Source organism: Pyrus communis, chromosome 1, assembly GCF_041283825.1.
Source record: "Pyrus communis isolate YQ-2024b chromosome 1, ASM4128382v1, whole genome shotgun sequence".
Taxonomy (NCBI): domain Eukaryota; kingdom Viridiplantae; phylum Streptophyta; class Magnoliopsida; order Rosales; family Rosaceae; genus Pyrus; species Pyrus communis.
Window position 1 is genome coordinate 19,842,449 of NC_142565.1, and position 16,793 is coordinate 19,859,241.

A 16,793-nucleotide genomic window follows, 5' to 3' on the forward strand; every position below is an offset into this window, starting at 1 on the left:
TTCGTTTATAAAATTTAATTTGTATCTTGTGTTTCAGATTCGAGTACTAGTGTGTGCATTGAAGACTGTTACACAGAGAGTGGCGACGATCTTGCAGCAGTGAAAAGTTGCTGGGATCATTATGGAATCAAAATGGCTCGTCCGAGTTCGAACATCATAGTTAGAAGAGTTCATGGCACCACTCCGACTTGCTCTGGAGTGGGAATAGGTAGTGAAATGTCTGGTGGGATTTCAAATATTACCATTGAGGATTTGCATATTTAGGATTCTGCAGCTGAGGTTTTTTGGTTCTCTTCTCTCGATATAAAATAAATTAGATTTTCCATATCTCTAAATTATTGAGTTTGAAGTGCTTTTCTAAGTATAAATTTATCGAAGTCTTAGGTATGAAAACAAATAATTTCCTTATATGAAGTAAGGGCATATTTTTTGGCATCGCCCGGTCCTCAAAACCTTATTATCAGCCCTGCTGGGGTGCGGATTGGGGTTAAGTAGCAAATGTTAGTATAGGTAACTTAATAATGGAAAGGGTGAAGATAATCATAAGGTTTTTGTGAAGTGAACTTGTATAGAATTGATACAAGGGTAATGTAACAATGTTTTTGTGGAACTTCATATTCATTTCATTTATGATTGATTTATGTTAAAGAATTTACAAGATATCTGAGTGAGTGAAGTTTTTCTATATCCAGTTCTTCTATCTTTCAAGATGCCAAGAGTTCAAACAAAAATACAGAACTATATACATAAGAAGCCGAAGAAATGACTGATTAACTGCAGGACATGAAGATGAACGACTGTCGAAGCTTTTCAATAAACAAGAAATTAAGCTACATACATACAATACTTCATATTTGCTGCATACATTACACGGTTTAAAGTTGAGAGACATGAATGGATTTGGATGGATGGTTGGTTGTCCCTTTTGTTTGGATGATCACCATTTCCAGAAAACGTTGGAACCACACTTGTACTTGTCCTTGCCTTCGCACTCCAAACTAAGATCGTCAGAGAGAAATGGTACTTTCTGCATCCATTCATCCATTAACCAAATTTAATTAAGCAAATAAATTAAATATAATCAAAAAATAAATTTAAGCAAGCAAATAAATTAAATATAAATTCAATTCAAATGTTAAAATAAAAATAATTGTAATTAAAACCATAATTAAGTGGATTAATAGAGCCTGCAGGTACCTTTTGCTTGGCAAGATCTTGGCAGCCAGTGAAGTTCTCCGGGAACTTACATGTTCCAAATTGAACAGTGAATGCTCTTGCAAAGTTTGCACCGCTCGTTGCCAGCCTCTTCTTGTCATTCAGTTCCTATTTATATGAGATACAACAATATAATTAGTATACATTATACGGATCCATGACACTATTTTTTTACACAATTAATTGACACACATTTTCGTGGGACTCACTCTGTACTGTATTTTAATGATCTCAACCCTCTTTCTTTTAGAACATCATTCAATATAGACATACACATGTATCTAGGTATGTATGTTATGCACAGAGGATGCAGCTAGCTATAGCTACCTTGTTGGCTTTGCTTTTTTCGAGGTAATCATCAATGACACCGGCATTGGCAGCGGAGTTGGAAGAAACAGCGGTGAAAGCAATGGCCGCCAGGGAAAGCAGCACAGCCCTTCTTCCATCAGCTCCTTGATTATTTTGTGTGCTAGGCTGTTGGGCCCTGAGTGCTACAACTTTGGTCTGAGCAGCTGATACAACTGAAGGCATGCAAGTCGTCTTTGCATTGACAAGTTCAGACATTCTGGTGCCGGAGGCGGCATAGTTGCATGCCAGCACACTAGAGTTCATCGCTGCCATTTATTCCTCTAGTAATTTCCTCTATATTTTTTTAGGAGAAGAATGTATCGGGATATATGGAGAGAAGTAGGTAGGCTAGCTAGGGTTGTATCACTAATAATTTTGGGGTTATATGTATATTTGTAATGTATGTGGATAAGGAGTGATTGTGGTGGGAGCGTGGTGGATAAGGTGAGATTGCCTTGCTCGGATCCTATTGGCAAGCTTTGCGCTTTCTTGCTTCTGCTACCAATTTGGGACATAATTGGACTTGGTTTGTGTGGTGCCTTTGTGTTTTGGACCCATTTTAATTATAAAATCTTTTTCTTTCTTTTTTTTGTGTCAATATAATAATGTATCTATACTGTGGGTGGGTGATTTGCGTTGAATCACAATGTATCTGACATAATAATTTCGTAATAAATTTGGTATTCACGAAATTCGAAATCTAAAACCTCACTTAAAAGTAGAGTATAAATTAGAAAATCACATCTTGTTCTTGGTGTCAATGTTTCTCATCCTAACGATGCAATGACCAAGAAAGTAACTAGACAAGTTTTTCATGACGGAGACAAAACCGACTACCATATCCACAAATTTGGAATGCTAGATAATTACTTGTCATAAAGAAATTCGCTACAACTCTAATGTACAACTCCCTATGTCCTAGAAATGGAAGTCTGTCTGTAGGAAGTTTTTGTTGGAGAGTATCTATGTTAAACATTTGAATTTAAGTTTAAGATTCGTAAGGTAATTTTCTGTATTTTTATTAGTTGTTTTAGTTTGAGGGATTTTATTGATTGTCATCAGACATTCAGGGTCACACAAATCTTACGTGGCGTGCAAACCTTAAATCTAAGACCTAACTATGTTCTTCAAGAATCTAGTGTGGCGGCCACACAACCAAGCGTATACTTTGTTATAGATGTGGCAGCCTGAACTCCTGGTCAAACGATTATGAACGATTTGGGATGCAAATGAATGACCCATGTAGCGAAGCACCACGGTTGAAAGTAGTTTGTTGTCCTTTGAATGTAAACTCCGGTGGGGTACAATCTTTTCACGTAACCTAAATCAGAGATGTAGCTTGCGTCAGGTTAGTGGTTAGTTATGCTATGCACGGGACAAGAAGGTTGATAAATGCATTGAGCGTGAGACCCTCTCTCTGTTGCCAATTCCCTTGGTCTTCATATTTGCTTGCTAGCCAAGTATCAGAACTCGATGTGACGATACCATATCTATCTCTCGATAATACACAATCATCCTCAATGAGCTAACTAGCAATCTACTACTGAAATTCAAAGAAAATTTAGCGAGGGCCATCGAACGCCATTCTTACATGATGTATTTACATAAATACAACATTAAACAGCTTTTCACATAGTTTAAACCTAATGTTATAACGCCTGATTGTGACTATTTATACTACATCAGAAAGGATTCGGTGGACGTGCATCGCCCATCACTGTTAACCACCAACTACATGAAGGATAGAAACTACATCGTCTTCTCCTACTTTGATTATTCTTACATTTGAAACTTCAATATAATGGCAACGTAATATACCGGATGACCTGCACCAATTAAACTATGCATTCCGCATGCCACGTCAACTCAGAGCTAATTTGCTTACTCAGTTCTGGAGCTACATATCTGATGCCCTTAACTTTCTAGGCCTTTTAGGCTGCGCAGGCGATGATGGAGCTTCTGCCCTACCAGGGGCCTTTCGTTTTTGGTCTCGTTTACCAACTCTTTCCCCTGACATCCAATGGATATTAATGAGGTCAGTAGTACTAGGGAAAAAAAGAAAAAAAAAACACAGAAAGCAATGCCGGACTAGACAAGATTTCCTATTATCACCTAATACATCACCTCCAAAACTTGTTGATTCAGGGACAAAAGTGCGATCCTGGTCACCACATAAGAAGACGCACTGTCAGAAAAATCTCATTGTTTGAATCACAAGCTAGCTTATCACCTGAGAAGTGAGAAGCCTACTACAAGCAAGGACAACGAACCTTGGGTGTGCCTGGTGTTTCGTATGGACTATCACGATAAGATGAGCCTTCTGCCTCCTTATATTGTAACTGATAACCAAAAGGCAGTACATAGCAGGCCATGAAAGCAGTTTGGTTAAGGAAATCAAAATTACAACACATACCCCATGCAAACACTTGGAGATATGCAGATATCACCGATACATGTTTTAAGGAATATACTATGCTCTCTAAATTACAAAATATTTACAGTAGTTATAAAAGAAAAAGCTTAGCTAAGTGACACCTGTTTCTGAAGATTCAGTAGCGTCAGTATTTCTTTTCTTAATTCAAGATGCTGTGCACAAACGGATTTAGTTGGAACTCTCGGCTTTAAATTAACCTGTAAAGAAAAAAAGCACAACTTTAAACTCTTTTAGAAACTAATAAATGAAGAATAAAGATATTAATAGGATTTGTTGCTCTGAATATAAATACATAATATGCAATTTTGCATGGCAATATCCATTATTATCAAGAACCAAACGATCTAACTGAGCTTAATATTAAAACAAGATAACTAGAAGTGAGCAAAGAATGATATCTAAACTTTCAAATAGAATTCAAGAATACACAAAGCAGGACCACCAAAAACCGCAAAGCATCTCTCTTCAATGGAAATTCTATAAGTTGTTACAACAAGTAATTGTCTAGAAATTCATCCATATTCGTGATAGAACAGACATTGCACTGAAACTGAATTATCAAGTGATTTAGCCTCTATGCTGATAAGGTAAGGGAGACTCAAAGCAAAGCAAAGGCGAATTTATGAAACAAGATAACAAACATGGTAACATGTATGGATCTGAAAATTTGCCGCTCAAGATAAAAAAATACTACCAAGTGTGACAACGAAATAAGCATCTATAATTAATCAATAGTTCACGAAGTAGTACAGACCCCAAGTTCTTGCAAACTTTGCTCGACCCGCTTGATAGTCCGAAGTCCAGCAGATGAGCTTGCAGCTTGGATCATTTGGTCAAGCGCATATGTCCTAAGATACACCCGAAGCTGGAAATTTCCTCAATCAGTCCGTCAATAGACTCAAGAATGGATATCTCACATATTTCAAAGAAATTTAGACAATATGGAGTGGCTTAAGAAGCAGTACAAGATTTTCCTTGAAGAAAAAATGGATGCAAAAAGAACCAAAAATGAAGTCATGCAGTAACTTTCAAGGGAAATGAAAGAGGATATAGAACAAAATCTAGCAAACCAGTTAAACATACCATTCGGAGAGAAGCTAGAGTAGAGGTATTCTCTGCCATTGAAGTTGAAGGTGCAACCATTGCAGAGGGGAACTCAGAGTTGGATGAAGGTGACAGAGTCTCACCAGGAACGATAGCCCTCTCCACATTAAATGTTATAGGCAACTCTGACTCTTTAGCATTCTGAAATACAGAAAAACCAAGTATATAAATATGCACAACAGCCAGGTGCATGCACATAACTATTCATTCTGATTTTGAAAACTGAACCACCAATATATTGGCATAATCTGATATCTATAGGCTATAACCCTTCCACAAGTCTCGAGTCACTAATATATACTTCTAAAAATTCTATTTAATAGAAATAAGGGTTATTAACGGATACTGAAAAACCTCCTAATTCAGGAAACATGGGTTAGTGGTTTACCAAGACAAGACGAATGCAGACCTGATGTAAAGGTACATATATCCTGATACTACGGTCTAGTGGTATTCCTCTTCACTTGTAAGTGATAGGTCTTAGGTTCGATTCTCGCCAAAGGCGAATTTAAACTACATTATTGCTAGCCCATTGTGAGGCTTAGCCCACCCCCTCCTCCTTAGTGTAGATAATATCGTTTGTTCAAAAAAAACATGTATCTATCTGTAACAAAGCATCAAAATCTCTATACACTTAACACAGTTAGCAAACATACCCCAGCCACAATTTATTACTTATAGAAGTAAAGTTTAAGTTTACAAATTTGTACAAATTCAGCTAGAACTAACATGAAAGTTTAAAAATTTGAAATTTGTAAGCGCAAACTTCAAAAAGAAGAGAGGAAAATCCAAAACCAAAAGAAAAAGAATAGTTATTGTGCAATATGAAGCATTCTACTTTCAAGAAGCATGGCACTTCATTCTACCCACAGAGTAGAAGCATCAAGAAACTACAGTTTCGTAAATTGTTGTGAACTCACCTGTAAATACAAATAAAGCACAGCAGTATATGTACCGGTAAACTTACCCTTGCAGCCATGCGTGACTCAGCTATTCTTTTGGCTTCAGCCAGAACCTAAGAAAATTTACAATGGATCAGACAAGTAAAGAAAGGAATGTATCCATTTGAAAAATCAAATTCCCAATTAATGTCGTAGGGCCACATGTAAGAATTAATCACTAAATTGATGGATGAAATTTATACCTCCGAGTCTTTTCTCTCTTGGTGCTTTGTTTGAGAGAGAACCATGGACAATGCTCGCTTGCGATCTCTCTCTTGTGTAAATTTGTAAGGTTCCTAAACCGAGACAAAACAAGAGAAACCAAAGCAGAATAAATATGTTTAAGTAAAGAAACTAATAAAAGGGCAGCCTGTTCAACATGTCCACCCCAATGCAGGGTCTACAGAGAGCAAGACATACACAGCTTAATTAACTTGCTCCCGCGGAGATCGTCTCTGCCAACAAAAAAGAATTAATATTCGCCTAAAATATCAGTTGACAAAGCTACAAACCTTAACAATAGGATGCTCTGAAACATCTCCAGGCGATGCCGCAGCTCTAGCAATTAATATAGATCGAGATACTACAATAAAAAGTGGTGTAATCAGCATCAACAAGAACCATGTCCAATGATCTTTCACAACAGTGAATCATTTAAAGATTCAAGCATAGAAATCAAAGCATAACATGAACATCATGAAAGTGAACCAAACAATGAGCAAAAAAAATTCACGAAGAAAACAGAGAAACGATACCTTTGTAATAGATTTACCAAAAAAAAAAAAAAAAATACCTTTGTAATAGCGTTCCTTCAGTTCTTCCACAGTACGAGAAGACGGGAACCTGTCTGCTATCACAATGAAGCGTAGATCAAACTGTTGACACAATTCAAACAATTGATCCGTCTCTTCCTTTGTCCACATCTAATGAAGACAAAATTTAGTAACAGAGAATGAGGAAAGGAAGAACACTGAAAAGCATTCTCACAATTAAATTCCTACTTTCAAAGCTTAATTATGGGTGGGGCCGGAATTTCAGATGGCAATATTTGCCAATAATAAGAACACTTAAAACCATTTCATATGATGCAGAGCTGGATTTTAAAATCCACTTAAAACCATTTCATATGATGAGGATCTGCATTTTAAAATCTTAACCTAAATTAGATTCAAAAAAGCAATAATCTTACCATCTAATACAGCACTTATTCAGGCCCTAAAATCCAAATACCCTAAATTAAATGACATCATACAAATAAAATCTTGATTTGATACCTACATCATCAGTCAAATGCTTCTCATACTCCTCGTCTGTGTATTTGACAACGTCCACAGACTGCACAGAGTTTGAAAAAATAAAAATAATATATATATATATATATATATATCATACGCATTCACTTGCATGCGAAACAAAGTAAAAGTCTATGACCATACGAAGAGGGACAATCCTTTCCCAACACAGTTAAGGATAAATGTACCTTGTTATACTTGGCAAAGGAGTAGTCACCCATAGGTGGGACACCATTTACAACTCTAACCTGCAACATACATGCGACTAAAGACATGCACAGCCCAACTAGAAGGAAAAAAAAAAAACGCAGAGCTTGGAGGCACGCTACATAAGGTACAAAACCTACCCAGTGAAAGAGCTGTAAATTATCTTTCCGAGCAGAACTTGTAAAAGGAAGCCACTGCCAAGTGATCTGAAAGCATAATGCCAGATTTAGCATAACTGATTATCAAAGGTCAAATACCCGAAAAAACTAACACCGCATAAAATCGCTAACCGGCTACATTCTCAAGCAACTCAAACCAAACACAGTAACAAGGCTTCAGGTAATACTACAAATGTGAGTAAATAAACATATGATGAACAAAATTAACCTTTTCGTCAGTCGGAGGCCGTTTTTTCAGCTGTAATGGCTCCACTGCCGGCATGAGAGGTGGAACACCCCCGATAAGCGCATACACCTGCGCATTATCAATTCAATTTCTCAGTCGTTCGAGATTATTCAACCAAAATTTGGGAAACACAGCATGCATCATCCCCAAAATTTGATAAATTTAGGCGAAATTTGTGAAATTTAAGCAAAAGTCGAAAAACCCTAAACACACACAATCAAAGCATACCTCGCGCGAAATGCCATCTGGTTTTCGCTGAGACTCCTTAACTGTTCGAGATTTCTTCTCCTGGGATGCGGGATGCGAGGTTTTGGACAAGCCCAAGATGTCCTTGGCATCCATTGCAATTTCCCCCAACAATTTGGGCGTTTGCTTGGGATATACGACGAGACAACGCGACGTGCGACTCTCTCGGTTGCGAAGGCTAGGCGACAAGGAAGGAAGAAGCACTGGGTGCAATGGAGGAGTAGTATTACTATTACTGTACTAGTAGGTTGGTGTGGATATATAGGACTGGAAAGTTTCCAGTGGAAACGTTGGAAGACCCCAAGACGTATATTCTCTTTTTTTTCGGGTGCTGGGATTGTGGGTAGCTCTTGGTCACCCGGGAAAGCAAAACAAGGAGGATGAAATATTGATCGACTCAAAACATAGAAGGACCAAAATTATGCATTTGTAGCCGCTTGGTACTACGTTGTGATATTTCTCTTCACTTGATTCTTGCTAAAACGAATTTGAACCATATTATTTTTGCTCATTGTAAGGCTTAGCTCACACCTTCCCTTAGGGAGCAGTCAGACCCATCCGACAAATTTTGAATTTCAGGGAACTGATTAATGATTGTACATTGTCGGACCTCTGTTTTAATGGCAACCCGTTCACGTGGTTCACTAGAATCACCACCCGTCACGATGGGGTCAAGGAGAGGCTTGATCGCTGTCTGGCATCCCCAAATTGGAAGTCATTGTTTCCCCTTTCTCTAGTGAACCATCTTGATCAAAGTAAATCTGATCATTTGCCGATTCTTCTGTGCACAAAATGAGAGAGCGAATGAAGTAGTAGATGCCACCCCACCTTCAGGTTCGAAGAGTTTTGGACTCACCTCGAGGAGTGCAAGGCTGTAATCAAAGTTACTGAAGTCCCAATGTACCAAGTGTTCACAAAATAAAAGCCACACAATGTGCTTTTCTCAAATGGCAACAAGTCGTGTCCTATGTTCCGCAATCCAAGACGAATATGGTGCGTGCCAAATTGAGCTCCACTTAACTCTACCCTTCTTTGATTATGTGATTGCAGAGAGGTCCTCTCTTTCTCAGAGACTTGATGAATTGTTTAGCCAAGAAGAGATATTTTGGTGCCAGAGATCTAGGGTGTTATGGTTGAAAGGGGGTGATCTCAACACAAAATTCTTCCATCGAAGGGCTTGTAACCGTAAAGCTAAGAACAAGATCAAGGGGTTGACTAATACCCATGGGAAGTGGCAGGATGACAATCATAAACTTAAGGAGATTGTGCTCAATTATTTTGGTGATATGTTCCAATCCAGAACTTCGAAAGGTGGTCAGGAGGTCATTGCTACGATTGATAGGAGAGTTACTACTGATATGAATGCCTACCTAAAGCAAAATTTCACTAATGAAGAAATCAAGGAGGCCTTCTTCCAAATGCACCTGTCAAAGTCGCCAAGTCCGAATGGCATGCCACCCCTCTTCTTTCAAAAATATTAGGGAATTGTAGGCTCAGACGTTACTCGTGCAATCATATCATTTCTCAAGTCCGGTAAACTCCTAAAGCAAATTAATTTCACTCAAGTTGCCCTTATCCCTATGGTCCATGAGCCAAAACATATGAGCAATCTGAGGCTAATTAGCCTCTGTAATGTCCTGTTTAAGATAGCCTCCAAGGCTTTGGCGAACAAATTAAAAGCTTTCTTGCCCCATATGATATCACATCACCAGAGTGTCTTTGTGTCGGGAAGATTAATTTAAGACAACACCATTCTAGCTACTGAGATATCTCATTATTTATTCTGACTTCACAGAGGAAAGAATGGATTTGTCCTTAAAACTGGACATAAGCAAGGCATACTGTCACATCCCGGCCCGGGGCGGATCACTTCCCGGGCCCGCTCCACCACCGTAGCACGATATTGTCCGCTTTGGGCTTACCATTCCCTCACGGTTTTGTTTTTGGGAACTCACGAGCAACTTCCCAGTGGGTCACCCATCATGGGATTGCTCTAGCCCCTTCTCGCTTAACTTCAGAGTTCCTACGGAACCCAAAGCCAGTGAGCTCCCAAAAGGCCTCGTGCTAGGTAAGGATGGGAATATACATATAAGGATCACTCCCTTGGGCGATGTGGGGTGTCATAATCCACCCCCCTTAGGGGCCCGACGTCCTCGTCGGCACACCACGGCCAGGGTTAGGCTCTGATACCAAATTGTCACATCCCAGCCCGGGGGGGACCACTTCCCGGGCCCGACTCCACTACCATAGCACGATATTGTCCGCTTTGGGCTTACCATTCCCTCATGGTTTTGTTTTTGGGAACTCACGAGCAACTTCCCAGTGGGTCACCCATCATGGGATTGCTCAAGCCCCCTTCTCGCTTAACTTCGGAGTTCCTACGGAACCCGAAGCCAGTGAGCTCCCAAAAGGCCTCGTGCTAGGTAGAGATGAGAATATACATTTAAGGATCATTCCTCTGGGCGATGTGGGATGTCACAATCCACCCCCCTTAGGGGCCCGACGTCATCGTCGGCACATTTCCGCCCAGGGATAGGCTCTGATACCAATTGTCACATCCCGGCCCGGGGCGGATCACTTCCCGGGCCCGCTCCACCACCGTAGCACGATATTGTCCACTTTGGGCTTACCATTCCCTCACGGTTTTGTTTTTGGGAACTCACGAGCAACTTCCCAGTGGGTCACCCATCATGGGATTGCTCTAGCCCCTTCTCGCTTAACTTCAGAGTTCCTACGGAACCCGAAGCCAGTGAGCTCCCAAAAGGCCTCGTGCTAGGTAGAGATGAGAATATACATTTAAGGATCATTCCCCTGGGCGATGTGGGATGTCACAATCCACCCCCCTTAGGGGCCCGACGTCCTGGTCGGCACATTTCTAGCCAGGGATAGGCTCTGATACCAAATTGTCACATCCCGGCCCGGGGCGAATCACTTCCCGATGGGTCACTGATGCGTGATTTATACGCACACAAATTAAACCCTCTTTTTGTCAATTGTAGTGAAGTATGTAAGTAGGGATCGTTCTGGACCGGGGATTAGGAGGGATTGTTAATCTCTTGGAAACTGACTTAAAAACGTAAAAACAATATAAAACACTAAACTAGACTCAAGGAATGTGAAACTAAATGTTAAAACACTAAGACAACCCAAAAGACTCAAAATGCTTTAAAAACACAAACTAAATTGATTTCTAAGCACTAAAGAACAAGAAAGTAAAGGGGGGGTTTGATTTGACGAAATTAACTAAATTGCACAAATTGTAATTAAAGGCAAAACGTAAATATGAATGTGATGAAAATATGGATGATGGAATAGCCAAGGGGTTCTTCTCCACACATGTTACACTTGCATACAAGATTGATTCTCAGTTGGTCTTTCGATAAATTATGAAACTCAATACTCCGGGTTAATTAGGTCCGCTTAAATTAACCGTCAAGTTTTCCTTAAGTTAATGAATTGGATGGGTTAGCGCAACGCAATTCACAACATTCTCCAAAAGTCCTTTACGTGAACAGCACAATAAAGATACAATCAAAGATCATTAAGCATTATGAAAACTATAAGTGTTGACGAGGCATTCGTTACTATGATGAGCATGAAACTAGTGCCAAGAATTCATTTAACGCGATTGTTTATAAGCAACCTCCACTACTTGTGAATATAAGTTCATAACGATTAGGTGAAACTCACTTATATTCTAGCGTCATATTCATGCATGAAAATTAAGCGCGCATTCTTAATAAACATACATAAATAAGTTATCAATCAAACGGTTAAACAAATTGAATCCACAACTTATGAAATTCCAACGAAAGTTAATCAATTCATATTGCAAGTAATAAACATAATTTCGAATCACCCCCTAGCTAAAGGGGGTTTAGTTCCTCATATCTTTGAAATCAAAGAAACGCCTAAACGTTCCAACAACTCAAAGTTGAATTGTATGAACGTTTAGGCACTCTTCTCTTCCATTCCTCATACGTACAAAACAAAGAGAATTAAATTTAAACTTTGAAATCAAAGAAACACCTAAACATTCCAACAACTCAAACTTGAATTGTATGAACGTTTAGGCCCTCTTATCTTCCTCGTTGTCGTAGCACAAGGTCTAAGGTGAGGTTTGGGGGATTATGGAAATGGATGAGGAGTGGTGGAAGGGGGACTCACGGTTTTGGATTCTAAGGGGAAGTGTTTGTGTTAGTTGTGGTGTGAGAACTGGAGAGATGGAATGGGGAGTGAATGAATTGTGGAAGAATGGATGCTTATTTATAGGTGAAATGGGGGAACATGGCAGCTAGGAGGGAATGTGGCTGCATGTTTGAATGATTAAAGGATGCATGTGGGTTGAAATGAAAGGGAAATGCATGTGCAAAGCTGGAAATGCATGTGAAGATGTTGGAAATGGAATGAAACTCACGGCAATAGTGTAATGGTGCATGTGTTGGCTGTTTTGTTTGTTGGTTAAAGCTTGTGTTTGCATGTGAATGTTGTTTGTGTGAAGTGTGTGTGAATGCATGTGGATTAAAGAGTGAATGCATGTGTTGAATGATTTCTTGGTGAGGGAATGCATGTGCAAATGCATGTGGAATGTGGCTGAAAATGAAAGGAGGAGTGCAATGGAATGTGCACGGCAATAATGTGTGTTTGTGCATGTGGGTGAATGTGCATGTGTTTTAGGTTGTAATGTGTAGATAATTATGAGTATGATAAATGATAAGTGTATGATATGTTGAGTGGTAAGTGAATGATAAGATAAGTGATAAGTGAATGATATGTTGAGTGATAAATGAATGATATGTTGAGTGATAAGATAAGTGGTTATTGATATGTAGATGAATGAATGATATGATAAGTAATAAATGAATGATAAGTGGTTATTGATATGTAGATGAATGAATGATATGATAAGTAATAAATGAATGATATGTGGTGATGATAAGATAAGTGTATGATATGATAAGTGGTGAATGAAGGAGCGGAATGTTGGAATGTTATGCACGACTAAGGATATAGGAAAGGTTTAAATATCCTAAAACTAAAGGGAACAAGGTTCCAACACTTTGGTCTTCAATTAGGTTTTCAATTTCGTCCAACACTTTGGCTCCAAGCATAAGCTATCCATCCTTAGCCCAAAAGTGCTCCAAAAGTCTCCAAAATGCATCTTTTTGCTCCTTTAGCCCTTTCGGCCTACAAACACACGAAAATAGCTTAAAGTACTAAAATAACTAAAGAAACATAACGTAAATGCACGAGAACAAGCCATTTAAGTCGCATGAATATGCTCCTATCAGTCACCCATCCTGGGAGTGCTCTCGCGCGCTACTCGCTTAACTTCAGAGTTCCTACGGAACCCGAAGCCAGTGAGCTCCCAAAAGGCCTCGTGCTAGGTAAGGATGGGAATATACATATAAGGATCACTCCCCTGGGCGATGTGGGATGTCATACATATGATAGAAATGAATGATACTATTATTGTTGTGTCATTTAGAAACTAGGCTTTTCCCAGAGATGCATTAATTTGGTGATGACTTGTGTTTCCATCGTATCCTATTCATTCCTGATTAATGGGTCTGCTAAAGGGTATCTTTATCCGATAAGAGGCCTCCGCCAGGGTGACCCATTTTCTCCCTACTTGTTCCTCTTATATGCACAGAGGGCCTGTCAGTGCTCATTGCAAAGAAGGAGAATGCATGTGACAACCTGTCCCTACTTTTACGATTTCATTAATTTTTAAAAGTGCTAATTGACGAAAATGCCCTAAAGGCGAGATTATTGGCTTTCGTTGACCGTTAGCTCATGACATATACGAACTATTACTTTATCATATTCCAGAAGTACTCGGCGGTGCGAATGTGTAGACACAAGCAGAATTGAAATTAGAACTACGACGGAGGTTTTACGGAACTACAAATCTAAAAAGTACTTTTTATAAAGATTACTATTTATTATTTTATATATTTCTCATAATTATTATATTTTTTTTTTATTATGTTATTATTTAATATTAGTTAAGGGAGAGGGATGGATGAGAGAAGGAAAAAAAAAAGGAGAAAAGAAGGGGTCTGCTAAGCGCCTTGCTTTGGAACAAATTAAATATGGAAAGCGAAAGTTCCACCAAAGACCAAGATGGGGACGTGGAAACTATGTAACAATTTTATTCCAATGAAGAGTAATCTTGCTAAGCGCCGGGTTACAAATGATTTATTTTGCTGCCTTTATGACTCAAATGAGGATTTTGCCACTCACTTATTGCGGGCATGCCACTTTGCGCACTGCATATAGCTATCGTCCCCCCTTGGTCGTCTTCCTAGATGTGATACAAGGACTCCCATGAAAGATTGGGCACTAGTCTTGGTTGAGCAACTTCCTGCTTCCAAATTTGATATCTTTATGATGCTGTATTGGGCAATTTGGGGAGCAAGAAATTCAAGGTTGTGGAATAACTTGTTTGAAGTCCCAAACATGCTTGTTTCACGTGTCACTTCTTTGTGGCATGAGTTTGTTCATACTAATTCAAACGGTGCCTAGATTAAGGATCTCATGATGGGAGGTATTGGAATTGTTGTGTGGGACTACTATGGAAATTTTGTCGTAGGGGCTAGGAGGAATTTCGATTTTGTCCCCTCTCCCTTTCATGCGGAGGTTTTAGCTCTTAGGGTGGCTTGGTGTTAGCGTCGACAAGGGGTTTTCCTAATGTTACTTTCAGAAGCGACTCTCTTCAAATCATTTCGACGCTAAGCGATATTGTCACTAATATGTCGTCTATAGGACATATTATTGAGGATTCCAAAGCTATGTTGCAGAGGATTCCAAAGCTATGCTGCAGAGGATTCCAAAGCTATGTACTGCTGGAAGATGTTCTTTCCCTGTACTTGGACTGACTTTTTGCCCTCCTTTTGTTCTTTCTTTTTGTTATGAAATGCAATACACTATCGTTTTCATAAATAAAAAATAAAATAAAATAAAATAAAAAAGAAAAAACCCTAAACATTATTAAACACAAAAAGATCCAGTCTCCCAAACCCTAAGGTACCGTTTGGTACGTGGGATGAGACGAACTGTAGTGGGACGAGGCATTCCGTCCCACGTTTAGTGCGCCAAAAATCGTGGAACGCGTTGTCCCATAGAATGAGTTTTGGCTGATTTTTCGCTCCACCTCACCCTTTGGAACGATTGGTTCCACATTCGTGGAACACAAAATTATAACATTTTAAGGCAAAAATGCCTCTTATCTTTTTCAATAGTTACACCATCAACAAACCCTAAAATTCTATCTTTTATTCTATGCCCCTGCCTTTTCATGTAGCCTTCCTCTTCATCCTCCCTCGTAACAGCTGCATCTCTAGGTTCGATCTTGATCTTCTCCCGTAGCCCCTGCATCTCCAGGTTTGATCTCGATCTTTTCCCGTAGCCGTTGCATCTCCAAGTTCGATCTTGATCTCTATAGATCTTTAATTTTTCTTTTTTTATTGGGTTTTACTTTTTCGTTTTCTTGATTTTTCCATGGAAATTTTCAATTTTCTAGGAAAATAGGATGATTATGAGAAAATAAGTTAGTTTTCTTGGTTTCTCTGGTTTAACTTGTGCTTGGGAATTGTATTTGATTAGTGGTATGTTTATGTTTTGGTTGTAAATCTATAGAGTAGATGACCAGAGTAATGGTATGTTTATGGTTTGGTTTCTTTGGTTTAACTTCTGCCTTTCCTAAGGTAGCAATGAAAAGGTTTGAGTTTAGCTTTGATTCTGCTTTCTCATCTTAAGTTAAGCCACCTCTATCCAAACTAGTTTGAAAGCTGGCTCTTTTTCATCTCTATATTAACTATTCTCCCACCTCTACACCCTCCAGCAATCTAATGCCAGTCTTAAGATTAATCTCAACCAGTCAACCCTTTGCAGGGCTTCCCTTTTATTAAGAATTTGTGCATGGGTGACTTGTTTGTTAGGTGAGCTAGTTACTCACTCCATGGCATGATGGTTGAGCGGGTATAGCCATGCATGCCTTTATTATGTAAACTAGTGTAACAAATGCTAGCCCTTTTTCAAATAATGTTTATGCTTTATTTGGTTTGGGAGATTTGAGGACTTGATTTTAAGGATTTTTATTAAATTTTGGTTTGATGAACTTTAAATGTGTAAGTAGTTACATTCGAATGGGAATAGAGAAAATAAGTTAGTTTTCTTGGTTTCACTGCTTTTACTTTTGCTTGGGAATTATATTTGATAAGTGGTCTGTTTGTGTTGGAATTGATCCAGCTTTTATTGTACGAGTTTATTGAAGTTGGTTATCGGATAAAGTGTTATAAGAATAAATAAAATACATATTGTCTTTCAGCTTCAAAACATTTGCAGATCGCCAGATTCCATAAAAATATAAACATGATCCTAAATTTGAAATTCTTAGATCAGTTTTTGTGTTTTATTTTGCGTCTGGTTTAACACATGAGCTCTTATGTGATGATTTTAACAAGTTGTTTACCTTGTTTGCCTACCAGTCTGCTGCGATTCCAAGGAAACTTGCACCAAACATTGGAATTTCTATTGATCATCATAGGAAGAATCATTCTCTCAATGGTCCTCAAGCTACAGGCTGATGATTCTCCT

General features: G+C 38.9%; 2 protein-coding genes across 5 annotated transcripts; both read right to left on the reverse strand.

The window, feature by feature from the left end:
• Positions 1 to 784: 784 nt before the first annotated feature.
• LOC137720266 (photosystem I reaction center subunit N, chloroplastic) lies at positions 785 to 1,973 on the reverse strand. Its single transcript, XM_068459314.2, has 3 exons — positions 1,543 to 1,973; positions 1,198 to 1,323; positions 785 to 1,027 (listed from the first exon to the last, which is right to left on the reverse strand). The coding sequence occupies exons 1-3, from the start codon at positions 1,834 to 1,836 to the stop codon at positions 938 to 940; spliced, it is 510 nt and encodes a 169-aa protein (XP_068315415.2). The 5' UTR covers positions 1,837 to 1,973; the 3' UTR covers positions 785 to 937.
• A 1,111-nt stretch (positions 1,974 to 3,084) lies between these two features.
• LOC137720280 (SWR1-complex protein 4) lies at positions 3,085 to 8,591 on the reverse strand. 4 transcript variants are annotated; one of them, XM_068459329.2, is made up of 15 exons: positions 8,175 to 8,591; positions 7,929 to 8,015; positions 7,682 to 7,747; positions 7,523 to 7,582; positions 7,321 to 7,377; positions 6,836 to 6,965; positions 6,555 to 6,625; positions 6,246 to 6,338; positions 6,069 to 6,116; positions 5,081 to 5,242; positions 4,752 to 4,862; positions 4,099 to 4,194; positions 3,834 to 3,902; positions 3,688 to 3,724; positions 3,085 to 3,573 (listed from the first exon to the last, which is right to left on the reverse strand). In XM_068459329.2, exons 1-15 carry the CDS (start codon positions 8,286 to 8,288, stop codon positions 3,461 to 3,463), a joined length of 1,314 nt encoding a protein of 437 aa, XP_068315430.1. In that variant the 5' UTR covers positions 8,289 to 8,591; the 3' UTR covers positions 3,085 to 3,460. The 4 variants fall into 4 exon arrangements, with proteins under 4 accessions (XP_068315430.1, XP_068315428.1, XP_068315429.2 ...); XM_068459327.2 differs by having other exon boundaries at positions 3,676 to 3,724; XM_068459328.2 differs by having other exon boundaries at positions 6,057 to 6,116.
• Positions 8,592 to 16,793: the final 8,202 nt, after the last annotated feature.

Excerpts from the sequence above, each read along its gene's own strand:
- LOC137720266 (XM_068459314.2), bottom strand. The coding sequence starts at position 1,836 with ATGGCAGCGATGAACTCTAGTGTGCTGGCATGCAACTATGCCGCCTCC. Across the intron at positions 1,324-1,542 it reads AAAAAAGCAAAGCCAACAAG|GAACTGAATGACAAGAAGAG; the intron begins GTAGCTATAGCT and ends TCATATAAATAG. Across the intron at positions 1,028-1,197 it reads AAGATCTTGCCAAGCAAAAG|AAAGTACCATTTCTCTCTGA; the intron begins GTACCTGCAGGC and ends GAATGGATGCAG.
- LOC137720280 (XM_068459326.2), bottom strand. The coding sequence starts at position 8,288 with ATGGATGCCAAGGACATCTTGGGCTTGTCCAAAACCTCGCATCCCGCA. Across the intron at positions 8,016-8,174 it reads CAGATGGCATTTCGCGCGAG|GTGTATGCGCTTATCGGGGG; the intron begins GTATGCTTTGAT and ends GATAATGCGCAG. Across the intron at positions 3,903-4,098 it reads TACTGAATCTTCAGAAACAG|TTACAATATAAGGAGGCAGA; the intron begins GTGTCACTTAGC and ends TTTGGTTATCAG.